General features: G+C 36.7%; 1 protein-coding gene across 5 annotated transcripts in view; it reads left to right on the top strand.

Annotated features, from left to right (window-relative positions):
- The window catches only part of LAMA2 (laminin subunit alpha 2), a 339,355-nt gene that overhangs the window by 93,240 nt on the left and 225,753 nt on the right, over positions 1-20,362 (top strand). For all 5 annotated transcript variants that reach the window (XM_059842130.1, XM_059842129.1, XM_059842128.1 and 2 more), the window contains exon 4: positions 5,738-5,980. In XM_059842130.1, coding sequence (XP_059698113.1) covers positions 5,738-5,980 — 243 coding nt within the window. The remainder of the gene's footprint in view (positions 1-5,737; positions 5,981-20,362) is intronic.

Here is a 20,362-nt window from a genome sequence, read left to right as displayed (position 1 = left end):
GTTTCTCTCAGCCCAAATTCCCCATCTGGTAGCAGAATTTCAGTTGGAAGAAGCTGAGAGGTACAGGAGCAATATTGTCATTAAAGGCAAAGTGTGGCATGGTGGGAGATGTTCAGCTCTCTAAGCTGATATTAGTGGAATCCTGCTAAGTATATTTTTTTTCCACCCATGCCAACATTTTCAATTGCAGAAGTTCTAACTGCGAGCAGAATATTTGAAATCAGGGCCACTGTCTCTAAGGACAGTAATAGAAAAAATACATGCTAGAAGACCATTTGAGGATTCTGGAAAGCCATTCAATTTCTAAAGAACGCTTTTTCTCTGAGTTGGATGTGAGACTAAAATGAGAAGATTAGTTGTTCTTAAATAGCCAATTGTATAAACATTCTTGCATCACAACTTTCTACTCTCTTTCATACATAATAAACCCAAACAATAATCCATAACAGTATCCATGAATTGAAATATTACTGAACTCCTAAATTGGTCTCTGAGAACACAAGGACCTGTTTCTCAAAACTGACACAATCTCTGCTTCAGTTCATGAGTAGTTGAATTTGGTCTGTTTCATTTCTTAAACCTTTAGGAGAGGCCAATCCACAATGAGAAACAGTGAAAATGTGGTATTTAAGATGCATGATGTGCTGCATATATAACAATTGTTTTTATATGTGAGTATCAAGATAGAAGTTAATGATTGAGGAACACTTTTGCATTGAGAATCTGTTTATGTCTGTGGTTTCTGATTCTTGGTCACCTGTGGTATTAGAAGTTCAGTCCTATGTCTGTTTTCACATTCAGACTGTAGCAAGGCAGAACTCATACTCCTGAGAGAGTGAAACACACACGTGGCTGCACAGAGCAACATAAATAGACCACAGCGCCCTGTCAGCACCCATACGAACACAAACACAGCGCATCCTGCTTCACCCTCTTCTTCTCCAGCTGATCAGGATTAATGTCTGCTAGGGGCATATACATCTGTGGATGCAACCAAGGCATGCAGTGCTTCAGCAGCTAGCCTTAGATAATCTTTTGAAAATCTTGGAGATTTACAGCCCCACTCCAGTTGCTGGTATTTAGATCTCTTCTGCTTGCTGAGCTTGAAGTTAGCTCTTATTCACACATACTCACTAAAGAGAGAGAACAGACCTAAAGAAGATATTTAGAAACAGGATTTAGTGAGAAAATAGGATAGACTTCAGTGACTGAGGTCAGGATTAACATGCTGATCAGCCAGCTAGTTGCAGTCAACGGGTTCCTTTCATCTCCTTTTCCCTCTGTCTTATACTTCGTCCTTCTTGATCCACCTTGATCTACCTCTATTCCTTCCCCTAAATGGTTCCATTGTAAGTCTCATCCATTTATACAATCCTCTTAATACATCCCATACTGAATTCTGCATAGACTTTCCCCTGCTTCTCTTAATGAGGAGCACTCCTCTGTGGCTAATAACCCCCTTTAACCTCAGGGTGTTCTGAGGTAGCCTCGACTCCTCTGGGTGGTTTTCACAGTGGGACAAGGGGTCTCTGCTGTGCTTTTTCTACCCCTATCAGCATTTTTAAATAACTGCTTAAATAAATCTGTGTCATGGAAAAGTCATATGGTGTGACAATATTTATACCAGCCTGTAAGGAAACTAGTCCTTGCCTAAGTCCTGACACTGAACTGCAATAATAATCAGCAATACAATATAACTATAGTAAACAAGTAGATACAGAGTTTACACCAGATTGTTGATGGAAGCCTCCATTAGGGCAAATAAATTTTTCTATTGAGAAAATGGAAATACTTTTGTAGAATTGTGTGGTACCATTGTTTTTCTCTGCTGATATTCTGATTTACATGAACATTTTCTAACAGAAGGATTTATTTTTTAAATAGAAGCACAAGTGGGAATCGGACACAATGAGATTTCCTGCTTCAGTAGTTAGCCCTATGTAGATTAATGATTCACTTCAGCTTTATCTGAATAATATTAGTGTAGCAAATTATCCTTTATAGTAGGATGCACTTTTCTGTGTCTTATGAGGCATTCACAAGAAGGTACAATGCTATAACTTATGGAAGTGTTCCTACAATATGTGCTTCATAGTTCTCACTGCTGAGACAATTACCAGTGAAAATGAGGCCCAAGACTCATTTTGTTTCTCATCTTGAGGATTATGTTGCCTATAATTTGGGAAAGGTTTAAAGGAGTATTTAGACTATTTCCCTCCCACTCCCATAATTATACTGCTATGGTCACATGAGCAGGAACAAGCAGAAAAAAAAGCACCAGCTGTGCTTTGGCAGCTGTGTTAATGATCTTTTGCATACTACCAGGAAGCTTGGTATTGCTCCATTTTCCAGTTTGTATAAGCAAGCTTAGGTCTCTAGGTTGCTTTCTGTTGGACTTGTACAAATCCAGATGTGCTCTAAGATGGCGCAGTTGCTCTGTCAATTGACATGTGTTGGTTTATTGATGCTATCTGAAAAAGCAAACCAAGCTGCTCCATCGATTACCCCAGGGGAGTAGAAGCTCGGTGTTAGCGATGTACTAGGAAGGTTGGCTTCAGAACACTGAACCATGTCACTTTTTTTGATTGTGGAAACAAATGCAGCAAAACTCTATGATCCATTAGACTTTATTAGTTTTCTCATGCCAGTAAGTACTTACTGGTTTTGTATTTGCTAAAAATCTCCACAATAAAAGAAGAGTTGCTCTTTTATCTGGAGAAGGACAGTTTTCCAGCTGACTGGAAAGTCAGCATTGCTTCCATTACATGGATTTGCTTTGAGAATAATCATACAGCTGCTATTAATTTGAGTCTGTTGTTGTCATTGCCAGCTTGCTGAGAAAGCACAGTAAAACATGGCATGCACCATGATTGCTCTCTGCCTCCTCACAGCATTGTGATGAGCTGATAGTGCCTGATGTAGCTGACTGGGCTGGGACAGCCATCTTCTCATGTCATGCTGAAGCTCTAGCTGTCCCCCAAAGGAAAGGTATTTTTAAGAAACATGGATTAACATACTGTACTGTCTTCAGGCTAGCCTTAGAAAGATCAGGAATACTATCAACCAGGCCATGTTTTTGATGAATGATGCTTTTGGTGCATCTTCCTTTATCTGCAGTTAGCATTAACACTCTACCAGTTTTTAAAAATAGTGGTAGTTCCAGCTCTGTCTCTCTGTCCAGGAAGTTAGTGGGTTGCAGATAGCTCAGCGCTGTGACAAAAGGAACTCTTGGAGGCTGGGACTGTAGTAGTCTGAATCAGGTTGAAAACTGTAGCTGAGTAGTAGTTAAACCACCAGCTCTTTATGTGTATTCTTTTATTTACATTAAGAAGTTTTTTTCCTTGTCAGATTTAGATTAAGAGAAATTACATCCATTCCACTGTGATGTGCAATATGCTGTTTACTCTCTACTGCCTTTTTTTTTTTTTGGTGGTTTTTTTGCAGTTTCATTTACAGAGCATGCTAAAAATAATGAAAGCCAAAGGTGTATATTAAATTGCAGTCAAGCAGTGCACCATCTGAAGGCAAGAAACAAGACTTCTAACACATTCTCAGCAAAATATGCAGGAATTGTTATTGGAAGAGGGCTTCAACCTGAAAAATTACTGTAGAAAGTTTCCCTCTCCCACACAGCCTAGTATTTCGAAGCAAGCAAGCAGAAAAAAGACTTGATGTTGATCACTCCTCTTAGCCCCACAGAGCCAGTGCATCCAAGATGTTTGCAGAGATACACATTTTTTTGGTTGTATCTAACAAAGAATCTTTCATAAAATGTTGCAAATTTTAGGTCTTCCAAAAAGGAAACTATATATACACACACCTGGGGCTGTGAATTTATTGTGAGTTATGTCCTAAACCATAGATCTTCCATGACAGAAGCCCTAGCAATGTGTTTAACCTCAGTGGCTACCCATTCAACCTATAAAGAACAGTCTTATTCTGAGAACTGGAGGTAAATTGCTTATGTAAAATTAAAAAAAAAGTAATTAAAAGTACCCTGGAATGAAGAAGTCTCTATTCTGTATTTCTTATATTTCTAAGAGCTTAACTGGGGGGTTAGCAGTTTGGAGAGATTTGTTAATGTTTTGCTTGTCTCTGTTTATTGTAAAGAGTATTAGTGACACTGATCCAGGATAGTTAAAACTATGGTCGTTCGTGGCCTCAGGGGAATATAATACATATATATATATATATATGCATGTATATATGTAAATGAGTTTGAGAGAGGAAAGGGGATTTCTGAAAGGGGACAAGTGTTTGTACGATTCCTGTTGGAACAATGGAATGAAACACAGGTTTTTTAATTCTCTGGAGTGTTCATTTAATGCTATTGAAGAAAAATATTGAGATAATCCTCCAAGAAGGTACAGTTACAGACATGTTCTTCATATTGAAATAAATACAGCCTCACTCACTTCTTATTCCACTGAAAAACTTTGACTGCTAGTGATTTATTTTCCTGACTGAAGTGACTGTGAATCTTATCACACTTTCAGCATCTGCCCAGAAGGCAGGAATGGGAGTTGGAAATAAACACATCTTTGTCTCCATCATAAAGTGTTCAGGAATAGTTGCTCTACTCTGCCACTTAACACATTTTCTATTTACAGTAATACTGGTGGTATTTACAGTAATAAACAGCAATTCAAATATTCTGACTGTTTCTTTCATTGTTTACTGTTGGATATTCTTTCAGTGATTTTTACTGATCATCTAAGCATTCACAAGACATTTTTGTGGACTAAGTCTGAATCTTGCAGCTTCATTACAGTGACTATCCAATACAGGAAGCTTTAAGAATTAAATCAACACTGCCATGATACCCTCTGGCATCATCATGTGCAGACTTATAGCAATGCACCTTAAAAATGTTAACTTGATATGTGTTCAGCTTTTCTAATAGAAATAGCTGCTTCTTTTCCTTGGCTTCAGTTCTATCTCTGTAGCATATGGCTGTTAGCAGGTTAAAAACCAAAGCAAACCAGACCTGTGTCACTAATGTGTGTCATTCTGCAATTGCAAATGTATTTGTGGTTTGCATTCCAGCAAGCGTGTACACAGAAATAAACCTTGATAAATCAATTGAGTAGGCAGGTAAAATGGACTATAATGAGTATTGATTATCTGCTTGCATTCTGTTTCTAGTGATATTTGATGTGTCTCTGTCCTGTAAAGCTTATTCATGGTCGCAGTGCTGAGCTGGGTGAATGTTTTATAGAATGATTGAAACAAGATTATTTTATAGAATGATTTCAGCATGATGTGGTTATCTTTCAATAGCTTAAAACTATGTTTTCCTTTAACAGAGATAGAGTTGTAATAGTTTGGCAACTCTTAAACATTGTGGAAAATGTATGTCTATAGACACACATAAGAAAACAATGCCACTCTTACAAACTGAAAATACTTGAAAACAAACTTTGCAAACATGTGGCTGAAATGGCAGGTTAGCAATTACCTACTAAGCTATTTGAAACTTAGAGTGCTTTTTAATTCTATTTTCAAAGTCTTTACTTGCTTAATGAAACTAATTTTTTTTCAGAAATGTCAGTGGAGAATTTGTTTCTGTAGTTTTAAGAGTTTCCGTGTAATCCAAGGCCATATTGCATTTCTAGGGGAAAGAAAACCAGTCAAGTATTAGTATGTTTACTGTCCTTATTTTGGCATCTACGAAGAAATTGGAATGAATTTTTCATTGTGTATTTAGTTGTGTTTTAACAGTTGTTGTATTTTGCAGGTTTTCCAGATTGCGTATGTTATTGTGAAAGCAGCTAACTCCCCTCGTCCTGGGAACTGGATACTGGAGCGCTCGCTGGATGGCGTGGACTATCAGCCATGGCAGTACTATGCCATCACTGACAGCGAGTGCCTGACACGCTACAACATCCATCCCCGGCCTGGAACCCCATCCTACCTAAAAGATGATGAAGTCATATGCACTTCTTATTATTCCAAAATCCACCCTCTGGAAAATGGAGAGGTAAGATCAGATGGTGTTCCATATGTAACATGGCAGAAGAAAACCCCTTCAGTTAATTGGCTAATCTGCCTTCAGTAGACAGAGTGTTTTGGTAGAGATCTTCTACCAAACGCAAAGCAATGTTCACATGCAAAATTGTTAATACAGCTGGTTTGGAGTCCTGGATATAGATATATATTGCTTGTTTCTGTTCTCAGAAAATTTCCAATGCCAGTTGCAAAAATTTTAAAAATCAGCTTTCAGTGAAAATATCCTGTAGATACATTTTAGAAAGATAATAACCTTGAATCTAAGAGAGTCTCGGATTATCGAGAGTTATCAGATGGGAAATCATTTTCAGTTCTAGGAAAAATTGCAAGTATTTTGTATTTGTAGTTGTGCTTATATCATTAGTGCTGTATCATTGCATGGTTATTTGTTCTTGTAAAATCTAGCAGGAGCAGATAAAGTGTTACTAAAAGAAATAGTGCATATACATGTGCTGTATTTTAAAACTGATTCTAACTAGGTGCTTCTTTGGGGGGTTAACTGAACATGAGATAGCAATTTATCACTTGCAAAGGAATTGTATACTGTTTCTTTGGGAGAACATGTCTGCACAGAAAATATAATGCAAAAGTAATTATTCCAGTAATTAATTTAATTTGCATTGTTCCATTTATTTGGTTATCCAGTTCTCACACAGGCAGATATTGATTCCATTAGTCTGCTATCTTCTTGGTTAAACCAGTGCGTCTCTGTGTTCTTCACTGGCTGAGCTAAACAGCAAAGAACCTTATTCAGCACACTGGTAAATGTCCATGAGTGAAACATTGGCTTAAAGTCTACTGAATTGAGTTGAACTTAATTCTGATCTTAAGTGTGCAATTAACAATTTTTAACCAGGTCATGTGCTCTATCCTTTCCTTAGTAAATTACCTACATCTGGTATGTGGTTTCTTTAAAGGCAAAGATGACTTTGAAGGGAGGAATGTATCTGTTCTATTCCACTTGGCAAAGGGAAGTTGTTAGATACTGGCATATTCATGAAAGGCATGGGATAAACCCTAAATTAATCTTGCCTCCTGTAGGTAGTTATTAATCTGAGATGTGGCTGTGATAGAGAACAGCTTGAAATGGAAAGCCTAAGTATTAACCTTTATAGTGATGGGAAGAGTGAAGTATCATTCCACGTGAACTAATTATCTTACAGTTTTAACAATAATCTTTTCATAAGTAAAGCACTAGTTTCAGCTGTCTGAGCAGCTAAAGGCTGCATTATGAAGTAGCATTTACAGAGAATTAATCCAAGTTAATTCATTTTCATATTTTGTCAAACGTGTAACATGAAAAATAGCATTTCTACCAATATCATATTTACTTGCAATCGTGTTGCTGGTGGTATTTGGCTCCTGGTCTTTCAGTGGAACTACATCTGCATATAATTTATCTTCTTTCAAGGAGAGTAATTTTGTTCTGTGAATCAGATATTGCAGTCATCTTGTAAGAATGATTGGGTTATGAAATGTAAATAAAGTACCTTTGCTTCAAACCCTGTGAGTTGCTTAGGCACACCATTCTGGTGTACACCCAGAAAACCTGATGAAATGCACAAGGAACACACTTGGCAAGCCAGGGCCAATGGCAAGTTTATATCCAGTACAATACTGTCTGAGGTTTAAAGTTGTCTAAGTTGTCATCTTAGAAAAATCAGAAAATATTCTCCTTATGTATGCTTTCAATGAACATTTTAGTCAATTGCTTGATTCATTAGGATATTTCCAAAAATGTTCATTCTAAGCCAAATATTTTTTGTCTTTTAATACTATTCCTATTTGCACCAGTAATATTGTTTTGGCCAGTCACAGAATTAGAACAAACAACAGCTAGAACAACAGAGCCAACAAAACAGCAAGAATAAAACAAAAACCTTTTGTGCTTTATCTTCAGATCTGTGTAACTAGCACAAGTTTAAATCAAACGGGAACAAGCAATCTATAGACCAGGGATTATTTGCAAAAAGTAATTTTATTGAATGAGTTAATGGAAAATTGCATAATGATGACTTCCAAATGAAAAAAAGTAAGAAGCTCTCAAAGAAATTTCTCTAAAAGTGAAGACTTGAATGCAGAAAGATTCCTAGCATTCTGGTTTCCATACTAAGCTGTCAGTAATAGCTGGAAAAACAGTGTGTCTCTATATCATACTGGCTAAGGTAGACTTTCAGCAAAGCTGTTTCGCAGCATCGCGGAATCGGTAAGAATGGAGGGGACCACAGTGGGTCATCTGGTCTAAACTCTTTGTATAAGCAGGGTCATCCTAGAGGACATGGCACAGGATTGTGTCCAGAGAGTTTTTTAATATCTCCAGTAAGGTAAACTTGGCAGCCTCTTTGGGCAATTAGTTCTAGTGCAGAGTCACTGCACGGGAAAGAAATTCTTCCTCGTGTTTGGGTAGAATCTCCTGTGCATCAGTTTCTGCTTGTTGCCTCTAGTCCTGATGCTCAGCACCACTGAAAAGAGCCTGGTTCATCCTCTTGCCAGTCCTCTTTCAGATACTTACATACATCGATGAGGACCCCTCTGTGTCATCTCTTCTTGAGGCTGAACAGGCCCAGCTCCTTCAGCTTATCTTCGTAAGAGAACTGCTTCAGTTCCCAAATAAATATAACAGCTAAAGCTTCCCAAAGCAGTATTTCAAAACAAAAATTAATGTTCCTCTGTCTCCCTATGCCAGAAAAATAAGAGGAAGAGATTCGTTCACTTAATGAGTTATTCATTACTTTTTTCTGAACTGATGTTTCTTGCTTTAATAGTATTTTAAAATATTTTTTTACACTGAATAAGAAGGACCCATTTATGTAAGGTATAGTAGCTGGTGCTGTGAGTCTGGTATTTTTGGGTAAATAAGAATGCTTATTTTGTTTTCGTCTTTACTTAAACACTGTATAAGAATGTCATTCTTTGTTTCTTTATTTCCTCAGATGATCCTTAGTTTGAGAACTAAAAGTTAGTGGGTTACCATAGTGATTTTTACTTCATTTTGCTTACACAGGAGCCTCTGATGTTTACAGCCAGTTTGCACCATTTTATTGAAATATTTCTTCTGCTAGACTGAAATTTGTTTCACGGCCTCTTTACCTTGATTACTAGGTGAATATAAGGCTCTGAATATTAGCCTTCAATGTTGTAATTGTCTTTTCTGTGAGATGCTGAAAGATTTCTCTTAGCAAATGCTGGTTTGAATTAGTGCATGTAGGTTATTTGTATTTTGATAAATTGGAATCTTCCCTCTTGCTTGTAGTTGTTTCAAAGCCAGACCATCTGAAAACTTCAGGTGCAATAGCTGATCACTGTAACATGTTAGGAAAATGTATATCTTTTCACAGAAAAAGGACACATAGTTTTGTAGGAAGTAAAATTGGAGGTTACACTTGGAAACAGCATTCTTCAAACATATGTGGATTAAAAGTGTTTTGTTTAGGCTAGGAGAAAATAAATATTTAAGTTTTAAAAAATTTTTCTTTCTTCAGTTTTTTGTGGAAGGAGTTATTGAAAGTCACATGCAATGGAGACAGTGGAAGAAAAGCTTAATTAATCTGATAGGAAATCACTTCATTTTACTAAGAGGGCAAAAACACCCTCCCCCCTCCTGCCTCACCCCCCCACCAATATTCTGGGAAATATTGAGTTTTTCTAAAATAAGGATTTTTGAAAGTTTAAAATTTGAGAGTAAGGTGGTGAGTTTAATTCCCACACGTTAAAATCTTAATTGAAATACCCAATTGTCTCCCTTGTCTGTCATCAAATAGAGTTATTCTGTCAAAGTTGGTTTAAAAAATTATAATTATTTCTCGTGGTGTGTAAGGTATGTAAACTTGCAAGGAAAAGAAAGCATTCCCTCTTTGCAGGCAGAATCTGATGTCAGAAGGTGCTGCCTCAAAGGATATTTCTGTGGTTGATTAGAGTTTGGGTTATACAGTGACAATGAAGAGATGAAATCTCAGGATTCAGTAAATATTTCCTTATAGTGAGTAAGAGAAACAGTCTCTGTCCTGTGTGAGATGCCTTTCATATGTTATTTTCAGTTGCTGAGAACATTCTACCTTGACATTTAAATATAGAAAAGTTGAAGGATACAGGAAGCCCTGTATTTAAAAGGAAGTAATCTGATTGTAGAAATGAGAATGACACCTAATAGCAGTATACCAAGTGGACCAAATTTCCAAAACTTTTTTCTGGGTTCCTCATATCTAACACAGCCCTTGGTGTTGCTTGATTCTTTTCAGCTGAAAGCATTTGTGAAGCAATCAGTGTGACCAAGTGATTGATAAAACAATATTGGTAATGACTATGGGTTTATTATTAAGGAGGTAATCTAGTTGCATGTCTGCAATGTTCCATTGCAAACTGCATGGTACTGCCACGTTCAAAGGTGAAAATTGGAGACCAAAAGACTTTAGCAAGAGTTGTCTATGTGAACAATGGAGTCAAAGGTTCTCTCAGTCCTGGTGTCCTGGTGTCCTTCAAAAGGAAAATTCTTTCTGTCTCCCTCTATGCCTAAGGCTGAAGCAGAGGAGTGACAGGGAGGAGAGTTATGGTGGAGCTAAGTAACCTATCTCCTTCATATTCTGCAATAAGTCTTTCTATCACTGCTATTACAGTCATGAGGATGATACTGCAGTGTAGGTGATGCTTCAGTTCTGCTCCTTTAAATGCCTAATCTCGTACCTTTCTTGTAATTGTAGCAATGTAACTGTAATGTAAAAAAAAAAAAAAAAATACTCTGTGGTAGTAAAGACAAGCCTTGTATAACCACATTCATTAGTCTTTGTATTCTTCAGTCAAGTGGAAGTTCAAAGTGTGTACTTACCAAGTAAAGAAGAAAAATAAACAGAAACAAGTGCCTTGACAGTTTTTTTTTTATTTTGTTCACTTGTTGCCATAGCACTTGAATGCTTGTGTTGTGTACCTTTTTAAATGCATGCCTCAGGTCCCTTGGTACCCCCCCCAGTGTCCCAGTACTTTGCTGAGCTTGCCTCAGGCCAGGGATACCATGAACATTGAACTCTAGTTTTTCAAATGTTTGCATGCTACTTTTCTCCTCTTCGTACAATAGTGCTTGTCCTGTTTGGTGCAGTCTCAGTGGTTCACAGAGAAGGAAGGGAAGAAAAAGAGACTTAGAAATGGACTTTCAAGTGTGTTCTTCTCACAGCTAAATTTAGAGTGAGAATGTCACTGCTAAGAGGACAGAGGGCACGAATTTTGGAAGTACTCAAAATTGAAATGTGTTCAGTTGCAGACTAAAAATTTTGAGTTTATTTCTTTTTTATCTTATTTATTAATGGTACAGATGCTACACAGTTTCTAAAAACGAAATTGCCTAAGAGTTGGTGAATTACAATGTTGATGCTGCCTTTATAGTTCCTATTTTTAGATTGATCCTCTCAGCTCCTCGCATGTATTCAGTATCTTGTCTTTATTGCAGAATAATTTTCTAAAGTCTGAACTCTTATTTCCCCTTGAGTAACCGTGATAGGTGTATTTTCAAGTGCATAAGACGTAGAAAAGGCATCAACAGTAAAAAGTAATGCCAGTAATATCTTTGTCCATGCCCTCAACTGCAATCACCCTAGGCATTTCTCATGAGTATGCTAAATTTCCATATATTTGACTTGCATTTCTGTACACTTCAGTACAGTACTTGTAGTTATGCCTTATGTTGTCTTGTACCCATATTGTGTTGCTTTATTTTCACTGCTAAAAAAATACAAAACAGGCACCATATAAAAAAAATAGGTAACAGTCTATTATTAATGGATGAAACTGTTCAGAAATTTAAGTGGATTCTACTTCCAGCATCACAGTTTAGACAAAGACATTAGGCAGAGACTAATGAATGCAGTCTGACTCAGAATCCAAAATAGCTTGGATTTTGAACAGCTTTTTTCAGTATGACATCTGAAGAGGGAGAATAACAATAATTTTAAGTAATTCAGATTTTTTTCCCAAACAATGAAAGGCAAATTTTTATTTTGATTGACATGAATTGTTCCATGTGATGCAAAATGAAAACGTTTTATTTGGTCATTAATTTTTTTTTTTTCAATGTAAAGACAATGAAAACAAATTTCACCAAACTGTGAATGGAGGACATGTGACAGTCTTTTCCTGTCACATGTCCTCCAGAATGCAGAAGAAAACGTCAGCAAATAGAGATCTTACCAGATGCAATCCTTGCATCAAAGATGTTCTTCTTCTCAGGTTTTTAGCATACTTTGAGTCAGGATGTCTGGCTAGGTGGCACAGCTTCATTTTCTAAGAAATAATGAGTTTGGTTTTCTCTGGACTAAAATCCAAGTGTCCCACCAGTTTATGATCTTTCTCATTCTGCTTTACCATCTCACAATGCCCAGTTAGTTTTTTGTAGGGATTAGTAGTAGGGACAGCCAACAGGATCTGTATGTAAGTGGTGCTTGTTATTAAAGATCTTTCCACTGAAGTCAACAGTGACCTTCAGATCAGGTTTGCCATAAAGGCTGTTAATCTCATTTTATTCAGTGTTGCATCACTTCAGAGAGTTCAGAGTCCCTGCTTAACACTCTTGGATTACTCATATTCCCTGTTGATTTTGGTTTACATTTTCTTTGCATCCCCTCCCACCCCCACCTTCTGGCTACATCAGCTTCAGGAAGACTTCTGCTCAAGCCATTTTTTTGGATACCATTTTTTTGGATACCATTTGTATATGATTGGTCTCAGTGAAAGGACTGTGATAACTTCTACTTGTAAGTCTTCTTTTTCAAGTACTTTGAAAGGATGTGGCAGCCTAGAAAGTTACTTGTGTCTACCAAGAAGTGATTGAATACTGATTTTCTTCTAGAATTTTGGCACATAAGCTTTCAGCTGCTCCAAACTATCCAGTTAGAATAACTTCAAAAGAAATGGTTTACAAAAAGAAATAAAACAGATTAGAGGTTTGGACAAAGATTTGGGTCTACTTAATTTTGTTGCTTTTGTGGTTTTGTCTTTTTTTAAAACTTTGGTTATTTGGCTTAGTACAACTAAACTTGAGTATCTGATCTGAGAAAAAAAAAGACCTTTAACAATGACTGCTAAATAAATTAATACATCTTAAATATTCTGTTTGCACAATGGTATGTTGCCTCACTAATGTAAAATTAACGTTTCCTGTTTTTCTAATAGATATTGAAAGATGTGAAAGGAAAAGACAAACATTTGACATGTGTGCTCAGTATCATAGGAAAGTATTGAAGACAGAATTTTAAATGATTTTGTTATGCACAATGAGAATTGTGTTGCAATAATTTATTCAAAACTTCTACAACTAATTTTACAAGTTGATAATTTCATACTTACATTATAGCAATATTCACTGCCATTTTTTACCTAAGAAAAAGGAAACTTAAGTAACATTTTCAAGTTGATAGTTCATACTGAACTTGAGTTTCTGATATTTAATACTACAGAAAAAATGAGTGAATATAAAAATATGAAATGTACTTCTAAATTATGCTGCAAAGAGGAAAAAAATGGAAAGCTGAGTATAAGTAGTATTGCAGTCTCCCATTATTGTGTAAACAAGAGACAGGATATTTACTGGTACATCTGTGTGGGCCAAGTTGGAATGAAAGCTTCTTTTGTGTAGTTCGACAGACCACTTTTCTATCTTGGCACATCTTCTCTTCCTGAGCAGAAAGTGATTTTGTAATATCTACCATTTCTTGAAAGAAAAGAAAAACTTATTAATCATATGAATCGTAATACTTAAAAAGTAATGAAGTTGCCATATGCAAAAAACATACTATACAGAGCAGTCTTTCAGTGTGAAGTCAAATTGATTAGAATATTTACCTTTTTTTCTTTAGCATCCATCTAGTGAGTTAATTAGTTGATTGACCGCAATGGTTGTTGAAAACAGAAGTGTTGCATGTCTTTATGTAGGTCTGTGACAGATTTTCCAAATTGTAAAAGGCGGATTCATGCCTGTAAATGTAGTTTATAACTCAACATATTCTTTCAGCATTCCAAAGGGAACTGGTATGCTTAAGTGTTGGTGTTTACTTGAATGAGCCAAATTTCTTTTGTTGGGATTGGTAGCAGAGTTTTGGACAGTAATAGATTTCATTCTGAAAGCAAAACAAGAGTAGTGGGTATTTGGTAAAAGCTTTTTGTCTTCTGTTTGATTAGAGGAACTGAAGATCCATTGTGGGTGGGGATTTTTTTCTTTTATTTTCTTTTTTTTCTTTTTTTTCTTTTTTCTTTTTTTTTTTTTTTTTGCTTGGTTCAGTTCTTTTTGGTTTTCTTTTTGGTTTTCTTTTGGTTGGTTGGTTGGTTTTTGTTTTGGTTTTTTTCATTGGTTGGTTGGTTAGTTTTTCTTTTTTTATTAGATGTTCTCATGGAAAATTACTGGGCAAAAGAATAGCGTAATTGTCAAAAAATGATTTTTTTGTTTTTTAAGGACAAATTCATTAAAAGCCAGGTGGCTATGTGAAGGAGTAACTTTAATCACTAAAATCTCATTGATGCGGGGAGATATGAATATATCAGCCTGAGGCCAAATGTAGGTATGCTTTCATGTCAGTAGAAAAGAAAAGAAAAGAAAAAGGAAAGGAAAGGAAAGGAAAGGAAAGGAAAGGAAAGAAAAGAAAAGAAAAGAAAAGAAAAGAAAAGAAAAGAAAAGAAAAGAAAAGAAAAGAAAAGAAAAGAAAAGAAAAGAAAAGAAAAGAAAAGAAAAGAAAAGAAAAGAAAAGAAAAGAAAAGAAAAACCAAGCAGCATAGTTTACCTGGAATTTTCAGTTTAAATGGTAAATGTTACAGAACTTCAATAGAAAGAAAGTTAGTCAATTAAGCACTGCGGACCAAAGGACAAATTACTCAAAATTCAAATTACTCAAAAATCAAATTATGATTGAGGTCTGGAGTCAAGAACACTTAAAAGAAGAAAGCAGAGAGACAATCTGGGTAAGTAGACAAACTGTGTCAGCAAACAACTCTCTGTAAAAGAAAATTGGTATAGGAAGAGTAGAAAAAGTTAGGACTGCAGTACTACTTAATCAAGATGGTGAGACTACGTAAGGAGGCTCTGAACCAAAAAAAAAAGGTCAAAAAGCCCACTATAGTTAAAAATTAAACTGTTCTTAGCTTCCCATAGGCTGGGTAACTGTCACAAAGACAGATTTTTTAAATCCCTTTGAATGTTTTTTCAAGAAGCAATGTAATGGTACAACTAAGATGATGGGATGCAGCTCAGAATGTTGTGAGAAGAAGTGCAAGGCAGGATGGCTCAAAATACTGTTGTTTAAAGACTGTTCTTTAAAATTACAGTAATATTCTCACTGTTTAATATTAAGAAAATTTTGAAAGATAATAAAAAACTATAAAGCAATCTCTGAGGGTAGAAATATATTTTTATATGTTCTCTTTTTAAATATGTAGAAGTTTATGCATGCTATTTGCAAAAAAAATTATAGATTTTAGAGTATCCAAAAAGGTAGCAAAAATACCTGAGTGTTAATAGGCATTAGGAACTGAAAGACATCATTTAAAACCAAGGAAAATAGGAATTTTGCAAATTCACCTTAAATCAGGGTAAGGCAAAAGAAGATTCAAGAACCAAATTACTGTCTTCTCCTACCAAAAAAATGTCTGTGCAGGAGGCCTAAAAAATCCAAAGAGAAGTGTTTTCAAGCACATCAGAATAATAAAGCTGATAGCCAAGTGAGATACAAGAGGACTGCCAAGGACAGCAAATCCATAGCAGGTGGATTCTGTGGCTTGAGCTTCCTACGGAGGGACATAACAAAGTAGCCACAGTAGAGCTTTTCTTTGTTTTAGAGGTTGGAGGATCTTCAGAAGGAAGAACAGATCCAAAAGAATGGTTTAAAGGCCGTGGCAGATTTGTTCCCCAGCTTTTATTGCTGATCACGTTGTGGGGGATATCCCTGTGGTCAGCTGGGGTCGGCTGTCCCAGCTGTGTCCCTTGCTGACCCCTTAAGCACCCCCATGCTCCTCACCAAGGGAGGCAGGCTGAGAGTAGCTGGAATATCTCTGTGTTATCAGAGATGCTGTTTTTGTCACAGATCTAAAGCACAGCAGCACACAAGATACTGTGAAGAAAATTAACTCTGTCCCAGCAAAAACCAGCACACAAGTTGACTATATGTGTAATTTTAGGTCATGTACCATAACTGAAATCTGAAAAATCCAGGCATTTGAGAGTTTGACGAAACCCTGCCAAGTGTAGTTTTTTGTAATTAAAGTAAGCACTACTATTTTTGTAACTTTTCAACAATTAATCATGATGGGAGCAAAGAACAAAAGGCACATTTCATGCACATAATTCTTAATCTCCTGTGTTTTACAGAAGATTTCTGATTACATTCCTGGCCTGGACTGTTCATTCTGAGCTACTCAGACATGGATTTTTTCCCTCCCCTGACTTTTCTTCTAATAACTGCTGTAAAATATCTCTGAAGTCTGAACAGGTCAGGTTCACAGTTGGGAGGTATCAAAGTTTGTTGTATTCTACAACTCAATGTCCTATTTAATCTTTCTTTTTGAATCATTATAAATGGCTTTAAAGGAAATTAGTGCTTACCATTCACAGGGATCCCATCTGGTTTTCAAAAGCATTCTTCAGTTTATGTTCCAAATGACATGACACAGGTTTTGCTAGAGCTTTGAGTCCAACACTATACAGTAATTGTAATGAACTTTTCCATCACAAAAAAAACCCAAAAAAGTTTTGTTAAAATTGCTGTAGTCTAAAATTCTTCAGAGTTGTGGTTCAAAACAGGAATGTTGCATCAATGTAAAGCATATTACCACAGTTTATTTAATGATAACATTCAGGAGCAGATGTACTTGTTTACTGTTCGAACAGCTTAAATCCTCACATTCTCCCGCTTTTACATCAGCAGTTGTTTTTGGCAGCAGTTTGCAACTGCTTACAGCTGTTAAAAGTTCCTGTGGATTTTCTTTCTACTGGTTACAATACTATACTGGCAGCAATTTGTCTGTAATTCCACGTTGGACTCCACAGTGTATCTCATTCAGGAGGGAAAATATAGTGTGAAGTGCCAGGAGTTTTTAGGATAATCATACAGTGAATAAGGGAAATCATCAAATCTTGGTAGGAATGGGTGTTGTTTGGGTGAGGTTTTTTTTTTAATATTGTTTAGTTTGGCATACTTAGAAGCCTTTTAGTTAAATCTGAAGATGAGAATGCTTTTTATTAAAATGCCCAAGAAAACATAACTTTCCTTTTGTGTTATTTATTTGAAATTACTTGTCTCATTTATGGTCATTGTCCAAGAAGAGGTGTACTACTTTGAGGAGTAGTAAAGGAAAAAATATACTCTTTTTGTAATGTCATCTCACTTCATTGCTTTCTTAAAAAATCGCATAATTTGGCTTTTAACGTGCTTTTTGAGTAATTTTGGAGAATGTGTTTAACAGACTACTACATTTCATCCTTTAAGCAAAGAGATGATCATGTTTAACTCAGTAATGCCTAGGTATTTCACCTCTGCTTGATCAGATCTCAGACTAACATGATTTTTGGGCTTTGCAGCTTGAGTTGCCATTGGCATCAGCACAAAATACCTTTTTGCTGTCTTAAGAGATGAAGTCTCACTTCTAAGTGCACTCAGACGAGCCAGTGGAGCACAAACCATCATGGCTGTGTACAGCATTCCAGGCCTTGCATCTTGTCTGAGTCCCTCATAGGCTGTGTTAGGCATAACTGTTGCTGAAACTGCAGCTCGATGCAATGTTTCTACTTAAGTAAGACAGTTACAACAAGAAAATAGGAACTTGACATTGTATAAATACACTTTCAAGGCAATCAAGTTTGTTATTATTCTGTGATTTATTAATAACTATTGCTCCGACAATGAGCAGTCTGTTTACAAGTATGCAAGATGATGTCTTTGACAAATTGTTTTTTGTCCAAAAATGACAAGCATGAGAATTTCAGGAGCCATGAAAAAGCAGTGGCTTGAATAGGCAAGTGAAATTGGAAAGAAAAGAATGACAAAAGCAAGTTAATCAAAACTGAAGCAATGAAGCCCTATTTAGCTTAAGCTGTAGGGTATAGTTGTCAATGACACAATAGTATTTGCTAAACAGTTTGTTAAACTGACATTTGCCTGTATTCTTAGGGGGAATGAATTAGTTGAGATACAATCTGACATGCATAGCCCTTGACATTTTAATGCAAGTTTAAGCATTGCATTTCAAGCAGCTCTTGTAATCATTAGTGAGGCACAGAAGGGAGTTGTGCTTTCACTTACTAAACCACTAATTTATTAAGATGGTGAGATGTTTATTAGAAATATAGCAAAATTTGCCAAATATACCATTTCTTATACACTATTATTATAAATATGTATTTATGAAGAAAAATTGGATGCTGAGTTCTGGCATATGCTTCCAGCTACTATTCTAGTTGTGAAATCAACTCCAATGATAGATTAGGTCTTGCAGTAAAAAAAACTCACAGAAATTTTGTCTTTAGGGATTAAATATGAGATACCAAGAGATTAATTAATCAGCAGTAATTTTCCATTTACTGCAAATGAGCTATTTGCAACAGATAATTAAAGGTGGTATTTCTTAGGAGAATTATGAGAGCTACTGAATCACCTGTTGAAAAATTTATTTTCAGCATTGTTCATCTTCATATTGATGTGCTTGCATAACTTGAGAATGTAAATCATGGGGTATTTTTCCCATTAGATCATTTTAATGCTGACATTTTTGTCTTCTTCACTCCTGATTATCAAGTTGCAAGACCTTTTGTGCAGAACAGAAAGTTTTCTTTCCTGTATGCTGCTCTCAGAGATTAGACTTTAGTGAGACACTGACCTTCCTTGGCAATAGTTTGGCGTCAGACCACTGCCTTACACAGACTGCCAAGGTTGAAGCCCACAGTCTTGATATAATGTACAAAATAATCTACTGAGTACTTGAAAAAAGGGAGTTCTTTACCACTACTAGCCAAAATTATTGTAGGATGATGTTCCCAGTCCATCCTTGTAGCGAATTACACTATGTAGCTCTCTCTTCTTATGAAAGAATTAAGTCTTCCAGTTTATCATCAGTGAAAAGCATATTGGTTAGTGGTGCTGTTTTCTTGAAATGAAAGTGAGCAAAAAACTCCATGTCACACAGCCACACAGCTGGGGTTTTTTATATCCTACAAACAGCTTGAGATTGATTGCACTCAAATTGCTTGGCAAAGTAATGGGCTTCAAATACCAGAGCTCTAAGTAGAAAAATACACCACTTGGATTCATACATGGGTATTTTAAATTTGTATGAGAGCATGGTACGTACTTAAAATTCTTTAAAACTTTGTTAAAGTATGTTAATTTTAAGTAACTCAGCAGTTGATAATATACACTAATGCCAAATGACAGCATTTTCACTGTTGCATTAACAACAGGGGCAGCTAACATGATGCAGGTTTGGATATCAGTTCGTGCCAGAAACATGCAGAGAAGGAGGGGTGGAAAGAGTGGTTTTAGGTGCTCAGCCATGGTGGTGAGGCACAGTCTGGGCACAGTCCTTAGCACTGGCTGTCACGACTGCCCCAATACAGCCGAGCCCTCAGCTCAGGCTGAGTTCCAGAGCCAGGATGCAGATTTTAACCTCTGAGACTGCAAGAACTGTCTGGACCTTGCTGAGGTTGAGGAAGAAAGAGAGTGTCCTTGCCTGCAGAATGGATGATGTGTTTGGGTATTCGTGTCACCAAGTAAAGGTCTGCAGAAGGATGTCAGTAGACATCCATTAGACTGCACAGTATCAGAGGTGACAAAAGTGAGTAACTAAGTTTTATCTGGCACTCTGCAGCCTGAAGCCACAACTGTCCAAGAGAGAGGCAGGCAGAGTCTGTGCTGGTTGTTTCAGAAATGGAGATTCCCGTGATGGTGGAGACTGCAAACTGGTGACTTCTGACACCAGGAGAGAGGCCCCTTCTTTGCCTGCAGATGGGCAGCTACATGACTATTCAGTGCCTGGTAGCATGCAGGGTAGCAGCAGTGAACTGAGAGCTCTGTTCAATGAGATATGAGCCAGCTGTGCCTACATAACCCAGGAGCATTGGGAGGAAGCTGAGTGAGAGTAAGGGTGCTCTCTAAGTGGTACATAAGCTAACAGGGTGCCCTTGCAAGCAATGAAAGCCAAAAGTATCCTGGGCTACATTAGTGAGAGAGTCACCAGCAGGCTGAGGGAGGTGATGAGAGCACACGTGAAGAGATGAGTCCTGTTCTGGGCTCCTCAGTAATAGACATGGACATGCTGGAACAAGGCCAGAAAATGTTTGGGAAGACAAGGGCTTGGAGAGTCAGTCCTGTAAGTAGAAGCTGAGAGGGCAGGG

This window comes from Haemorhous mexicanus, chromosome 3 (genome assembly GCF_027477595.1).
Source record: "Haemorhous mexicanus isolate bHaeMex1 chromosome 3, bHaeMex1.pri, whole genome shotgun sequence".
Lineage (NCBI taxonomy): Eukaryota > Metazoa > Chordata > Aves > Passeriformes > Fringillidae > Haemorhous > Haemorhous mexicanus.
This window is presented reverse-complemented; position numbering and strand designations above follow the sequence as displayed.